The 15,084-nt window shown below is 35.8% G+C and overlaps 1 protein-coding gene across 25 annotated transcripts in view; it reads left to right on the top strand.

Moving 5' to 3' along the window:
* Positions 1-15,084, top strand: part of DCDC1 (doublecortin domain containing 1) — a 483,101-nt gene that overhangs the window by 259,141 nt on the left and 208,876 nt on the right. For all 25 annotated transcript variants that reach the window (XM_077863419.1, XM_077863438.1, XM_077863436.1 and 22 more), the window contains 3 exons: positions 2,028-2,088; positions 12,333-12,467; positions 12,860-13,017. In XM_077863419.1, the coding sequence (XP_077719545.1) occupies positions 2,028-2,088; positions 12,333-12,467; positions 12,860-13,017 (354 nt within the window). The remainder of the gene's footprint in view (positions 1-2,027; positions 2,089-12,332; positions 12,468-12,859; positions 13,018-15,084) is intronic.

The following is a 15,084-nucleotide window of genomic DNA, read 5'->3' as shown; positions in this document are numbered from 1 at the left end:
TAGCCTGACGTGGGACTCGATTCTGGGACTTGAGGATCACGCCCTGGGCGGAAGACAGGCGCTAAACCTCTGAACCACCCAGGGATCCCCATATACCAAAGTGTTTTAAGTCACAAAGATTATGAATCAAATTCTAATCAGTGAGCCTAAACTGTTGATTCCATTTTTAATTTCAAGTGACACAAATTTCTTTTCCAGTCTAATTCCAGCACTTTTCCAATCTAATTGAGAAGATGTTGAACTGCAAGTTAGATGCTCTGGGTTCTATACCTATTTGATACTACCTGTGATTTTTTGACCAGCTCACTTCATATCTCTCTATCTCACTTTATTCATCTCAGTTTCCTTTAAATTCTCAGTCTATATGTTGTCTTGGATAATGAATATCTTTATAATAATAATACATTTTAGTTCAGGACCCTAAGTCAAAAAAATTTTTAAAAGCTTGTCTTTACCTCTATCAATTACAACATAAAAAGGTCTCCAGAAGGACCAACTCCCCTAATACTCCCCTCATCCTACTCAATGCTGAAATGGAGCAAGAATTTCATTTGTCTAAAGCCTAAGAATGAGATTCTTAGTTTAGGGATCAGTTTGACCTTGACAGATATTTTATAAAGAAATATCAGAAAGGGAGACAGAACGTAAAGACTGCTAACTCTGGGAAACGAACTAGGGGTGGTAGAAGGGGAGGAGGGCGGGGGGTGGGAGTGAATGGGTGACGGGCACTGGGTGTTATTCTGTATGTTAGTAAATTGAACACCAATAAAAAAAAAAAAAAAAAAAAAGAAAGTTTACCTAAGTATTAGAACTTCTGTGTTTTCTCACATCCCTGCTTCCTCTTCTGTATTCTAAATTCACTTTCTTTTCACAGTGTCATTTGTCCTCTTCTTTACCCAGATTTGACATCTGGGACTTACCCTAAACCCTACCCCATTTATTCAGTTACCAATTCAGCTCTCCTTTTATAACAAGTGTGTAGTCTTTCCTACTCTCCGCTGCTGTCATAACTCTAGTTCAGTGTTTTTAAAAGTCTGGTCCATAGACCACACACATCCAAATTCCTTAGAGTTCTTACCATTGGAGTCACTTGCAATATTTGTTAATGTATATTTTGGGGGGCCCAGACCTTCAGAATCAAAATTTTGAGGGAAGGGACTGGGAAACCTACAGTATTATCAAGCATCTATCTCAATATGCCCAAGAATTCTACACATTTTCTAATATAAACTGGATGTGGGTAAAAGGCTAATGCACACTGAGCCAGTTTTGGACTGCTGCCTTGACATGTTCTGCCCAGATGATCATAAAGCACCTTGCTTTAGAATAGAGCATTACCTGACACCTCTTATTCCCAACCATTGAAGTTTCTGTCAAAACTCTGAGGCAGTAGGAAAAGTCTTATTTAACATCCCATTACACTTAATTTAATTCATTTGTCCTACCTTTGTAAGGTTTCTAAATATTAATGAATACATGATTAGTTAATTTAGGCATGATTAACTTCATTGCATTCTAGTTTTCCTTTTTCACTCAGATTCAGTTTAAAAAATTTTGATATTCCTTAATAAATTTTCTGGTTATTTCAGAAACAGCTGCCTGAGGTTCCTAATTTTCCATTGGTATCCCTTTCCAACCATCCTCTTAATCCTTATACTTTATTAAGCTTCTTTCTGTCTCATAGAAAGAGGGTCTTTTGGGGGTCAGAAGTTTCTATATTTTTATTGATTCTATTTATTCTCTAAAACTCTTAATTACTGTTGCCATGGGTAATGTACACCACTACCACCACCACCACACCAACTTCACCACCACTGTTTTGGGTACCAAGGTAATAGGTTGTCTTAGGGAAGGAAAGCTTTAGTTGCTGAGGTAGCAGTGAGGATGGTATAATGGTAGAAGCCTTGGGAGAGTCTGGGCAGTCCTCCTTCTGCCAGAATATGGAAAATGATCCTTTCATTTGAAACCTACAAAACGTTTCAGCATGGTGAAAAGTTGTCAGTCTCTAAATTACATTTTCATTACAGACATAAAGGAGATAATTCTCAGAAGTGGGTGTTTGGAACTGACAGCTGCATTTATTCTAAGGTAAGGACTTCGTAAGCTACTGCTTTTATTCCTAAATTTTTCTGTTCCCAGAATCTTATAAATATTCTTATTGTTAAAAGCAAGAAATGTTTTTTCTGCACAAATAATTCCCTGTGTGCAGAAGTTTAGAATTTAACTTAACTCAGTACTTCCTTGTGAGGTTTTGTTTGAATTTAAAATACAAGTTCTCTAAAACCAAGAATAATTATTTTCAATTCATCACTATGATACAACCCAGCATTTCAGGGCACCAGGTTTTTTTTTTTTATTATTTCTATTGATTTTAAATTAAATTGATTATTTTTATTGAGGTCTAATTGACATATAACACTGTGTAAATTGAAGACATACAAAATGTTGATTTGTTACTTTATATATTGCACTATGATTATTATAGCATTCACTAACATGTCTATCACATCATATAATAATTATGTCTTTTTTTGTGGAGATTAAGATTTACTCTCAAAAAACTTTCAAGTATGTAATACATTATTGTTAACTATCATCACGATGCTATGCATTAGGTCTCCAGGATTTGTTGATCTAATAGTTGCAAATTTGCACCAATAAACAACCTCTCAATTCTCTCATCCTCTAGCCCCTCGTAACCTCTATTCCTTTCTCTGTTTTTTTTTTTTTCTTTTTTTTTTCCTTTCTCTGTTTATAGGAGTACAGCTCTTTTAGATTCCACAAATAAGTGATATAATGCAGTATTTGTCTTTGTCTGACTAATCTCACTTAGCATAATATGCCCTCAAGGTCCATCCACGTGGTAGCAAATGGCAGGATTTCCTTCTTTGTCATGGCTGATTAATGTTCCATTGTATATAGCACATCTTTATTCATTCATCAGTTGGCACTTAGGTCATTTCCATATCTTGGCTATAGTGAGTAATGTTGCAGTAAACATGGGGGTGCAGGTATCTTTTTGATATCCACATCAGTTTTCTTAGTCATTAAAATGAAGAAATTAGCACTTTGGAAAACTGGCAACAGCTACTAAATTTGAACTTGTCTATATACAACCCACTGTCTATGCAACATGTCTATACAATATCTTAGGGAAAAGATATTTACTAAAATGTTAATAGCAGCACTAATTGTAGTAGCATCGACATGGAGATTACAGAAATGCTCATTAGCAGTAGAATGAATGGATAAATAAATTGTGACATTCAGTGGAATATATGTAGCAGAGTTGGAAAACTTCTGTGAAGGGTCAGATACTGAATAGTTGACGCTCTGTGAGCCATGCAATTCGTGTCCCAATTTCTCAACCCTGCCTTTGTAGCTTGAAAGCAGCCATACACAATATGTAAATAAATGGTATGGCTGTGTTTCAATACAATTTTATTTACAGAAACAGGTAGTTAGATTTAGATCATGGGCCTTAGTCTTCTGACTTTGGAAGATAGCAGTGCCAATAAACAAACTATAATTACCCATAACAATGAATATCAAAACTTAATGGTTTACAAAGAAACCGGATATAAGAGAATATACACTATATGATTAAAGTTGTTTAAACTTTAATACCAAGCAAAAACAACAAATCTGTTGTGTTAGAAGTCAGGAGAGTGGGTATAGTTGGAGGTTAGTGATAGGAGGAGTACTTCAGGTGTGTTGTGATAATGTTCCCTTTCTTGATCTGGGTGGTTAATTAAATAGGTATTTACTATAGTGAAAATGGATTGAATTGTATACTTAAGATTTATGTACTTTCTATACGTATATTATATTTGCATAAAAATTTGCCTCAATAATACTGGCCTTGAATTCTCAAGATTTTCTTCCTATTCTGTGATTCCAAGCCTAAATGGAATGTTAATCATTGATAACTAAGACAGGCAAAAATTAGGTTAATCACTGGTACCTGTGTTTGCCTCAGGATCCCACCATTATGATTTCAGAAATGCTAAATTACTCAGATGAATGAAATTGGACATACATAGTGTATTAATTTTTTAGGGCTGCTGTAACAAAGTGCCATAAACTGGTGGCTTAAACCACAGAAATTTATTCTCTCCAGTTGTGGAAGAGAATAAATCCACATTTATTCTGGATTTATAGAATGGAATAAGAGGAAGCCAGAGGTCTGAAATCAAGGTGCTAGCAGTGCTGTGCACCCTCTCAGTCCTCCTGGGGAAGCTTCTTTCTTCCTTGCTCTTGCCATCTCTGGCAGTCCCAGACATTCTTGACCATGGCAGCATAACTCCAGTCTCTGCCTCCATCTTCATATGACCATCTCCCTCTGTGTCTGAATCTTCACATGCCGTTCTCCTCCATGCATGTGTCTGTGTCCAAATTTTTCTCTTCTATGGCCTACCCTAAGGACCTAATATTAAATTAACTACATCTGCAGAGAACTTCTTAAAAAAAAAAAAAGAAGATTTTATATATTGATTTATGAAAGACACACAGAGAGAGACACAGGCAGAGGGAGAAGCAGGCTTCATGCAGGGAGCCCAATGTGGGACTCCATCCTGGAACTCCAGGATCACACCCTGAGCCAAAGGCAGATGCTCAACCACTGAGCCACCCAGGTGTCCCAAGAACGTCTTTCCAAATAAGGTCACATTCCCAGGTACCAAAGGTTAGGACCTCATTGTACTTCCGGGGAGAACACGATTCAACCTATAACACAGAGCATGCCAGTTATCCATATATTTCCTCTCAGTTTCAAATCTACCATTTATCACCAAGCATCTGCCTCCTGCAGCTTCATTGCTGAGGATTGCCAGGTGGCACTTTCACATAGTTTCCTTGAGCATGTTCCTCATGCATGGCTTTTTAGGGGTGTCACCAGCTAGGCACCTCCCTATGGCAGCTTCTTCTGGTGCTCCAAAGGCAAATTTAGGGTAAATCCTGTGGGTGAACTACCTCAGGGACTTCTTCAGCATCCAGTGAGCATTGGCTGTGGACTTTTCCATGTGGTTTGGATCTTAGCCTTGGGTTAGGCCTTTGCCTTGGGCATTCTATCTCAGGCCTAGCAGCACCGCTGCTCCCTATATGTGCTATTCACATATTCTATAGTGTTGTCTTTAACTTTTACTAGCCAATTTCCTGACAGTCTAATCCTCTGTTGCCAATTGTTTATATTAAACTTTTCCTGTTCAAATTACTACGTGGTTTATATCTCCTTATTGGACACTGACTGATAAAAAAAAATAATAGTTTTATTTCTGTAGTGTTCTAGAATTGCATTGTTGAGCTGTTATTTCATGACCTGCATCATTTTAAAAATTTAGAGACTTTGATACAATTTAAATTTAAAAAATAAGATAATAGCATTCCCTGGAGTAGTTATTTATTTGCACACTGGCTAAAATTCCAACCCAGTCACTTAACTTAATCAACCAGGACTACATACACTTTTAGCTTTGTTTCTAAGCAGGGAATTTGACATAGACATCAAATGGCAAAGCATTTTTCAAATAACCTTTATCCAACTTCATTCTGAGGTTCATCCTACTTTTCCCCTTGTCCTGTTTCTGACTGTACTACATTCCTGAGCCAGAAGCTCCAGGTTAGTGGAGAGGGAGTCACAGACAGACCAAAACTACTTATGCACCTTCGTAAAAACAAAAAGTACATTTTCTTTGAGAGAGAGAGAGAGAACAGGGAAAGGGGCAGAAGGAGAAGGAGAGAGAGAATCTTAAGTAAGCTCTATATTCAATGTGGAGCCTGACATGGGGCTTGATCTCATGCCCCTGAGATCATGCCCCTGAGATCATGACCTGGGCTGAAACTGAAATCAAGAGTCAGATGCTTAACTGACTGAGCTACCCAGGCGCCCCATAAAAAGTAGAGTTTTGAGACTGTACTAAAATATCCTTCTAGCATTTTGACCTGTACCTACACAGGAGCGCTTCATTCTGAGATATACCTAAACAGAGCAGACTCCTAGTACCCAGAACACAATTCTCTTCTATTTAAGTATTGCTCTTCCCTCCAACAGACACAGTAGAGCAGGACCAAGGTTTCAGTGTATTTTCTTTTCTTTCCCCAAATTCAGTGACCTAAACATCCACTTTTACTGGATAGCTTTTACCTGTCCCTTTCTTGCAATTTATAATTTCCTAATTATTCCCAATGGTACATTCCCAACAGTAGCTAGCAAATAGTTCATACTTCTGTGTTTCAAACACATGATTTTTTAAGAGGATTTTGATTCTAAAAATTTTAATGTTCCATTCCCAAACATAATTGCTGTTCTTTTTTTATTACAATTCACAGAGCAGAACTATTAATAAGGAATTTTATTCTTTTAGAGGTTTAGAAATTTTTATTAGATCTAAATTTAGTCACGTCCAAAATTATTTCCATCTAGTTAAGGCTAAAGTGGAGAATAATTCGATAATTATTTGTGACTGGATCATAAATGGAGCTCATTCCATTTATTAAAAAAAAGACAGAATTGCTTTAGGATATTAATAACTAATCTTGGCTCCACTACTTATTAGCTGTGTGGCATTATATAAGTCATTTAGTCTTTTGCAAGCTTCACATTATTTGTCTGCAAAAGGAAGATATTAATACTAACATGTTGAGTATTTGGCACAAATTCTGGCCTATCAAATGATTCTGGCATATTGATTCTACTTAATTGATAATTTGTAGATATTAATGGTAATAATAACATACAAATTTAAATATAACATTGACATTTTTCAATACTGTTTTTACTTGGATAAATTTCATTTCTTTTATTTGGCTTGTTTTTAAAGTTAAATATTACTCTATTCATTTGTAAAAAAACTAAAGTTAGATTACTTCCTTTATACAATCTGGCAGTTCTAGCTAAGTTAAAGATTTAGACTTTAACAGGGGACCATAAAATGTCTAGAAGAAAGCCTGGATTAAAGCATCTAACCCACACTAGTGGTGAGGAGACTTCTTTATGAGCATGCAAACAAAGATAGAATCCACAAAGGAGGGACGCCTGGGTGGCTCAATGGTTGAGCGTCTGCCTTCCACTTGGGGTGTGATCTTGGGATCTCAGGACCAAGTTCCGCCTTGGGCTCCCCATGAGGAGCCTGCTTCTCTCTCTGCCTCTCTCTCTGTGTCTCTCATGAATAAATAAATAAAGTCTGAAAAAAATCCACAAAGGAAAAAACTAATGGCCTTGAGTATGTAAAAATTTAAAAGTTCCTAAATCTTACGTCGCCTAACAAAGAGTAAATAGAGAAATATGACAAGCAGGGAAAATCTTTGCAATATAAATGCCGGAGATAGGATCGTACCCTTAGTATATAATCAACATGATAAAGCAGTAGAAAAGGATTGCCATTTCAATAGAAATATAGATAAAGGATGTGAAAGGGAAATACATGACAGAAGAAAAATTAGAAGAGCGAAACCAAATAAAAACATTCAGCGCTTAGAAATTAAAGAAATGTAAAACAGTGAGACAGTATTTTCTCCCTGTTAAACATCAGTAGATATAAAACTAGGAATATTCTAATATTGATGAAAATGTAAGAAAACAAACATGAACATTTTTTTGTATTTATATTTAGAGGGGTTTTTTTTTTTTTTGGTATTTTGTATTAGTTATCTATTGCTGTGTAACAAATTACCTTCAAACATAGTGACTTAAAACAACAGATATTTATTATCTCTGTTTCTGAGTCCAGGGACCTGGGAGTGGACTAGCTGGGTAACTCTAATTCAAAGTCTTTCATGAGGCTGCAGTCAAGGTGTCAGCAAGTGCTGCAGTCATCTGAGACTTGACTAGGATGAAATATCTGCTTCTAAGCATACTTATATTGCTGTTGACAAGAGGCTTCAGTTTCTTGGCATATGGGCTTCTCCAAAGTATTGTTCACAACCTGAGCTAGTGAGATCCAAAAGAGCAAGAGAGAACAGGAGAACCAAATGGAAGCTATGGTGTGTCTCATAACCTAACCTCAGAAGTGAGGTAACAACACTTCTGGCATCTTCATTGGGTCACATATACCAATCCTGCTGTAATGTGGATGGAACCACACAAGGGTACAAATAATAGGAGACAAGGAACATTGGGTGCTGTTTAAGAGACTGGGATAATATTTCTGAGGGTTAGTTTAGCAATATTTATCAAAATCTATAAAAATACATATTCTTTTTGATTCAGAAATTCCTTTTTAAAAAATATTTTATTTATTCATTTATGAAAGACATAAAGAGAGAGGCAGAGACATAGGCAGAGGGAAAAGCAGGCTCTATGCAGGAAGCCCGATGTGCGACTTGATCCCGGGACTCCAGGATCATACCCTGAGCCAAAGGCAGACCCTCAACTGCTGAGCCACCCAGGTGTCCCTTGACTCAGAAATTCCACTTACAACAACTTACCCTAAGGCATTAATTAATAGTATGTATCATAATAGATCATTAAGGGTATTTATTAGAGCTTTGTTTATAATATTGAAAATTCAAAACAGGTAATCAACAGTGAGATTGTATAAATATATTAGATATGTCTTTATTATGGATACCATATGTTGATACTACAAATAATGTAGAATAATTAATGATGACAGAGGAAAATGCTAATGTGATTTGAGAAAAATCAGATAAGAAAACATTTATTTATACTGTATCAAAGATTGTGTGTGTGTGTGTGTGTAGAAACAAAACTGGAAGTTTCTACACAAAACAAGTGATAGGAGGATGAATAATTATTTTCTTTAAGTTTCTATGTATTTTCTAAGTTTTCTATAAAAGGCATTTATGATCAGAAAAAAAGAAGCACTTTTTAAAAATATTCCTGATCATGTACTGACCAAGAGGAGATAGAGCATCTAAGAGTTTAAGACATTAAATATTCTTAATATTTAAGACATATTTTGTAGACCTGCTTGCTGTATTTTTCATAAGGACATGAGTATTTCTGTGGAGCTCCAAGTTCAGTCAAATATGTGGACTAGTTTCTAATGTACATAGGAGTGAAAAAAAATCTCACAAATGGATGGGATCCTCTTTAGCAAGCAGAGAGTTATCTCCATATCCTGAAGGTGATTTTGGTCAGCATGAGATTCTGAGAAGATTCTTACTCAGTTTTCATAGAAAATTTCTCCCTCCCTCAAGGGAGTAGAACTTCTAGCCGCAAAGCTGGTAAATGGCACAGCTAGAATTTGAAGCCAGAAGAGTACAGTACTGTTAATCAGTGTGTACTGAGGCTATTAGTTAAAGTTTTTTAAGTGAGAATGATGTGATCAAAGATGTATTAGTAAATACATTATCATTTATACAATTATTGTTATACAAATCATTAAATTTATCTTCCAGCGGTGAGTGGATTTGAATGAGAAGAATATAATGAAGCCCAAAATGCTGAGGGACTTGGGAAATAATGAGGGTTAAGACAATAGGCATCAATTTGGAATAATGTGCAGGTGCACTGGGAGAAAAAAATCCAAAGATGAGGCTGACAACTCCCTAGAAGAGAAGATTAGAATTCCAGATTTTAGAGGAGGGAGTTGTTGATACTGGTGGTTTGAATGTTGAACTGGTAGGTGCCTGGTTAGAGATCAAGAGAACTTTGTCTTGGCACAGAGAATTCCAAAGAACTATGGTATCAAAATGTTAGAATAGTCATTACCTGGGGTGGGGATGGTTTAGAAAGATTCCAAATGGAAAATGCCAGGACAATTTGCAAATCTCTCCAAATATCTGGTGGGAGGATGAATAATAGAACTCATCACTCTGTGTTACTTGTGTATGTCTGCCACCTTAGCTAGACTGTCATGTCAACTCTAGGAAGGAGAGGCCATGACATTTTTTTTCTTTTTTTGGTCTTTGCTTCTGCTATGTCTAGCAGAACATTCAGATACATCATGGCTCTACCTTTTGGGGACAGCCTCAACCAGCTCATTGGATATATATTGAGGTTTCCCATGTTCCAGCTATGCTTTCTTCCAATAAGAGGAAAACATACCTCTGAAATAAACTTAGATAAAATGTCTTTACCTCTGTTAGAGGATTCAAAATATGATAGTTTCATACTATCAGAATATAAGGGATTTACAACTGTCAGAATTAGAGCCATGTTATTTACATGTGTTTGTTGGCCATTTATATACCCTCTTTGAAGAAATATCTTCTACCCAGATTCTTTGCTTATATTTTAATTAGGTTATTTGTCTTCTTATTATTGAGTTGTAAGGGGTCTGTATATATTCATTATATACATCCCTTATCAGACATATGATATGCAAATATTTTCTCCCATTTTGTAGGTTGCCTTTTCATTTTTTGAGGACCTTGTAGCACAAAAGTTTTAAATTTTGATATGGTAAAATTTAGCTATTTGTCTTTTGTCACTTGTACTTTTGGTGGAGTCCCTTACATTTTTTAAATAGACTTTATTTTTTAGAGCAGCTCTAAGTTCACAGCAAAATTGAGTGGAAAGTACAAAGAGTTCTCATAAACCCCATTTCCCCACACATGTACCACCTCCCCCACTATCAACATCCCATATAGTGTGGTCATTTGTTACAACTGATGGATCTACATTGACACATTATTGACCCAAAATCCATAATTTGCATTAGGGTTCACTTATAGTGTTGTATATTCTATGGGTTTGGATAAATGTATAATGACATTCATCCACCATTATAGTACGACGCAGAATTGTTTCACTGTCCTAAAAATTCTCTGTGCTCTGCCCATTCATCCTTCCCTTTCTGCTAACCCCTGGCAACTGATGATCTTTTTTTTCTTCCTATGTCTACAGTTTTGCCTTTGACAGAATGTCTTATAGTTGGAATCATACAATATGTAGCCTTTTCAGGTTGGCTTCTTTCACTTAGTAATATGCATTTAAGGTTCTGGAACCCCTTACATTTTCAACATTTTATATAGTTTCAAGAACAATGGTTAAAGTTATTCAGTATCTCTTTTTCCAGAACAATAAAAGGATTTTAGTGCCCTTTAATTATTCCCTGAACACCTCTTCATATTTTTGTCAGAACTTTAGTTCTACGCTTTAAAAACGAAGTTTATAATCACACTTGAGGCAGGATATCTAGGTTTTATGGGCTAGTAAACAAGCTGGATGACACTGAGCAAGTTGCTTAACTTCCATTTGTCTGTTTCCTTGTTTTTAAAATGGGCAAAATAATAATATCCATTTCAAAGGACTGTAGCAAGGATTAACATGTAAATATATTGTCATGTAGAAATCACTCTGATGCAATAGTAGCCTCCAAGTACACTCCTAGATAAGCTATCATAGATTTCATGGAACAGAAAGGTGCACAGACCAGATAAAATGCTCAGATCACAGTTTTTTGCTCAATTTCAAATATGAAGCAAAATGTATGGGAAGAAAGGTGGGTTAGATAGATGTAAGTGGGTTAAAGGGTCGTAATACCTGAATCTCTGCAAAATTGACATATCCTTTCTCTGTTGCATCACCCTTCTTTCTGATGATGTGGCTACAAGGCCCAGTGTGGAGGTTTGAACAAGGGTGCCCAACATGCTAAAGGTGTCTGAGGAAATGGCAACCACTTGCTCCATCAGAAAGCTTGTTGGCAAATACATTTGACCAATAGTTATGCTCTCCAGTTAGCCTGATGGGCAGCTATGCATCTTATTTGGCTGAAAAAAATCCAAAATCAGAGTCAGCAAGAGGTGGCCAATTAAAGATCTCACAATTATTATGTGTCTCAGTTGCTTCATTTATACTTAGCATGTTATTAGTATTTGTTGCTTCATTTATGTATGTAGCAAATCATGATTATTAAACGCCTACTTTGCCCTTCTATCCCTTTCTATCTGTGTTCATAGACTTATGCTCTAGTTACTTTCTGTCTGATACTCCTCAGGTTACTAACTTATCAATGCTTAATGCAGCTAATGCATTTCATCCATCCCATTTGTTTTCTTGTCTTCTAGAGCAGAAATGAATACTCCGAGACAATATAGAAATTGCACGTTTTATGTAGAAATAACTCAATAAATGCTAGCTATTATTATTATTATATAGTATGGCTTTAATATTTTCATATTATCATCTCTCTGAAAGTAAAGATTAGCAATCTAGTTAAACTTGATCAGAGTAAACAACTAACTGAAAATCCTAATATTAAAGGTGTTTGGCTTGATCTTGATCTGAATTAGATAATAAGGTACATTGTATTAATCAGACCTTCTTACTACGAATTTAATTTATCCTCCCATCATTACAGTTGTATAGATTATTGGCTGTTACTTACAAGGCTAGTAGTACTTTTAATGTTTTTCCTTTCCTTTAGGCTTATCCTCAGTTTGTTCTGACCTTCCTAGAGGAGCTAACTGCGCAAGTGGATGTGACCCAGACAGAGTATCACATTCACCATGGTGCCCGGACTACAACTCATCAGGAACATGGTAGCAGCTTAACAGAAGAGGTCAGTGTAGTGAGCCAGAGGCAAGACAGAAATAGATCTCTAAAATGTATTTTGAAAAGAGAAAATGTTCAAGTTGCTTTCAGGAGACAAGCACAAATTCACATCTTAATGATACTGATTGTTTAAAATCATATACATAATATAAATGTCTATATTCACATTTATATTTATATAAACATCATATAAACATTATTTTATTAAATAGTGGATGACCTAGTCGCTTTTGTTAGGACTGCTGCCTTTCCATCTGGCTGTATACAAATAATTTCTGTGCTGAATGAGGAAGACTGGAGGGACCCTAAAAAGTGTAATGTTAAATGTGGAGCATATATAGCTTAGATATTTCCACTCAATGAAAAGTAGCTACATTATTGTTATATTTCATTTATTAGGTTCTGCAAAAAAGTGCCACCGTCCCTGGTCTGAAGCAACTGCCAGAGCCTTCAGACACCCACTTAATGCCAGAAGGTTCTCTTGGGGAGACAAGGCAGCTGACAGTGGCACTGGTGAGGAAACTGGAAGAGAAACATCCTAAGGCTTCTGCTCAGAGGTAGGACACTGACAGAAGGGAGCTTTATTGCTCAATGACATTCGATGTTTTCCTTCAGTTTCATGTAAGATTGATTTCTTGAAGATTATTGAAATATCTCAAAAACCCTTTGGCTTTCAAGCACAGTTGTTTTCGGGTCACATTTGATGAAGAGAGGTGACATTTATGTGTATTTCATTAAGGCTTGATGCATAGTATTGTTTATAAATATACTTGAGAAGGGTTACTGTCCTGGGATCTCACTAAAATACTCTGAAATAACATAATTAAAGTGATACTGAGCATATTTCCAATTGTGAAAATACCAAGAGGGCTTTAAGAACCTTATACCCACATAGATAAGCCTTTTTGCGTTTCATAACAACATTATTATATTTCGACCTGAGAGTAAATGAAAATGGATGGTCTTAAACAGTGATAATTTTAAAAATTGACATAATTTCTATAGAATAACACTAACCAATGACTTTGTTAACCAAATGAAAATAACCCTCGGTTGGAAAATAGAAGCTATTTCTCTGATTCTCTTTATTTAACTGGAAAGTTAATGTTTATTATTATAAGTAGTAGTGTTATTATTATTTTTGTTGAATTTGATGTTGTAAATCACAAAATGATGTTATAAATTGCAATTTTAATATGATAATTGTTGGAAATGAACTCTTAAAGGAGTAATATACTTTTTATTGTACTTACTAAAGTTTGAGAGAATTCCTAACTTTAAATATTCTAACTGTAGATAGAAATGTCAGTTGCATGAAGAAAGAAAAAAATGACTTTTAATATCTTTTTAAAAAAACTTTCCAGCCTTATAGAGATAGTTGGCATATAACATTGTATAAGTTTAATGTATACAATATGACAGCTTTTATTTCAATTAAAAGCTATCTTATATTTTTAAATTATACATTGTTGCCTCAGATTTTAACAGAAGGGGAGTATTTTTTTCCTGATAACAAATTTGACTTTTCAATTTATTGTCTCTTTGTTATCTAAACCTCACCTCACTTTGGTTTTGTTATTTTGAGTAAGATAGAGCACATAAACAAAAGAACAAATTTAGTACCTTGCTGTATAATAGTCTGGAAATATCTTGGACCTGTACAGAGACTTAAGTTCTAGCTTCTTTTTCTGCTAGTTGCTTTTTAATCATATATGATTCTCAACTCTCTGATACCCCCAACATGACCCCAAAGCCACAGCTATTCAGCGGGGCCACTCTGTTCAGGTCACTAGAATGTAGTCACTTGGGAGCAATCTTTGAAGTTTTCATGTTAAACAGGAACTCAGGGAAAACTGAGCCACTGGAGAACTTAAGTACTATTTTATGAGACCGTTGTTGGCCTTTCTAGACTCTTGGCAGCCACTTCTACTGTAAGCTTTTTGAGAGCATGAGGGGGTCTTGTCATTATCCTGGGTTCTACTCAAAGAGGCACAGGTTCCTGCTGCTCCCAGATTTCTGAAACCTACATGGGATTTCTGTGTTTGTCACCTGTTGGCCGTGGTCCTAGTGGGTCAGTGTACAGGGACTCCAGTGATAACTCCTAATTTCCCATGACTCCCTCCTTCCCCAGCCTGGAAATATTTTCTATGAGGATGGAGGGCACTAGGTGGTTGAGGGGTTTGATTTGTCTTCTGTATTTTGTTGTTCTATCTCCTCTGAAGCAGTACAGTCTGATGATGGGACATTGGGAGAAAGGTATATAGTATTAGGGAATGTGAGCCAAAAAATCTTCACAAAACTAACAGAAAAACAAACAACAAAGCAGTTCATGTCACTTAACATAATACTTGTTTGAGTTGTTAAAATTAATTGTCTTTAAATTTTCAGGAATATAGGAAGCGCTCAATGAGTGGTCTGTGCAAATGTGTTGAAAACAAGTAGAGTAGAAAACACTTTTTAATAGAGGTTGTAGTTAGACTTGTGATTTTTAGTCAATAGGAATTGACTAAATATATTTGGAATTTATTTCATAAGAAAATTCCCAGGACCCTTATCTTAGTAAGCCTTTCTCAGGTTTTGTGTCTCAGGCTACAGCAACTCTTCTAGCCTTCTCTCTCTCTCTC

This window comes from Canis aureus, chromosome 21 (genome assembly GCF_053574225.1).
Source record: "Canis aureus isolate CA01 chromosome 21, VMU_Caureus_v.1.0, whole genome shotgun sequence".
Taxonomy (NCBI): Eukaryota; Metazoa; Chordata; class Mammalia; order Carnivora; family Canidae; genus Canis; species Canis aureus.
Note: the sequence above shows the minus strand (reverse complement) of the source record. Positions and strands in the feature narration are given on the sequence as shown.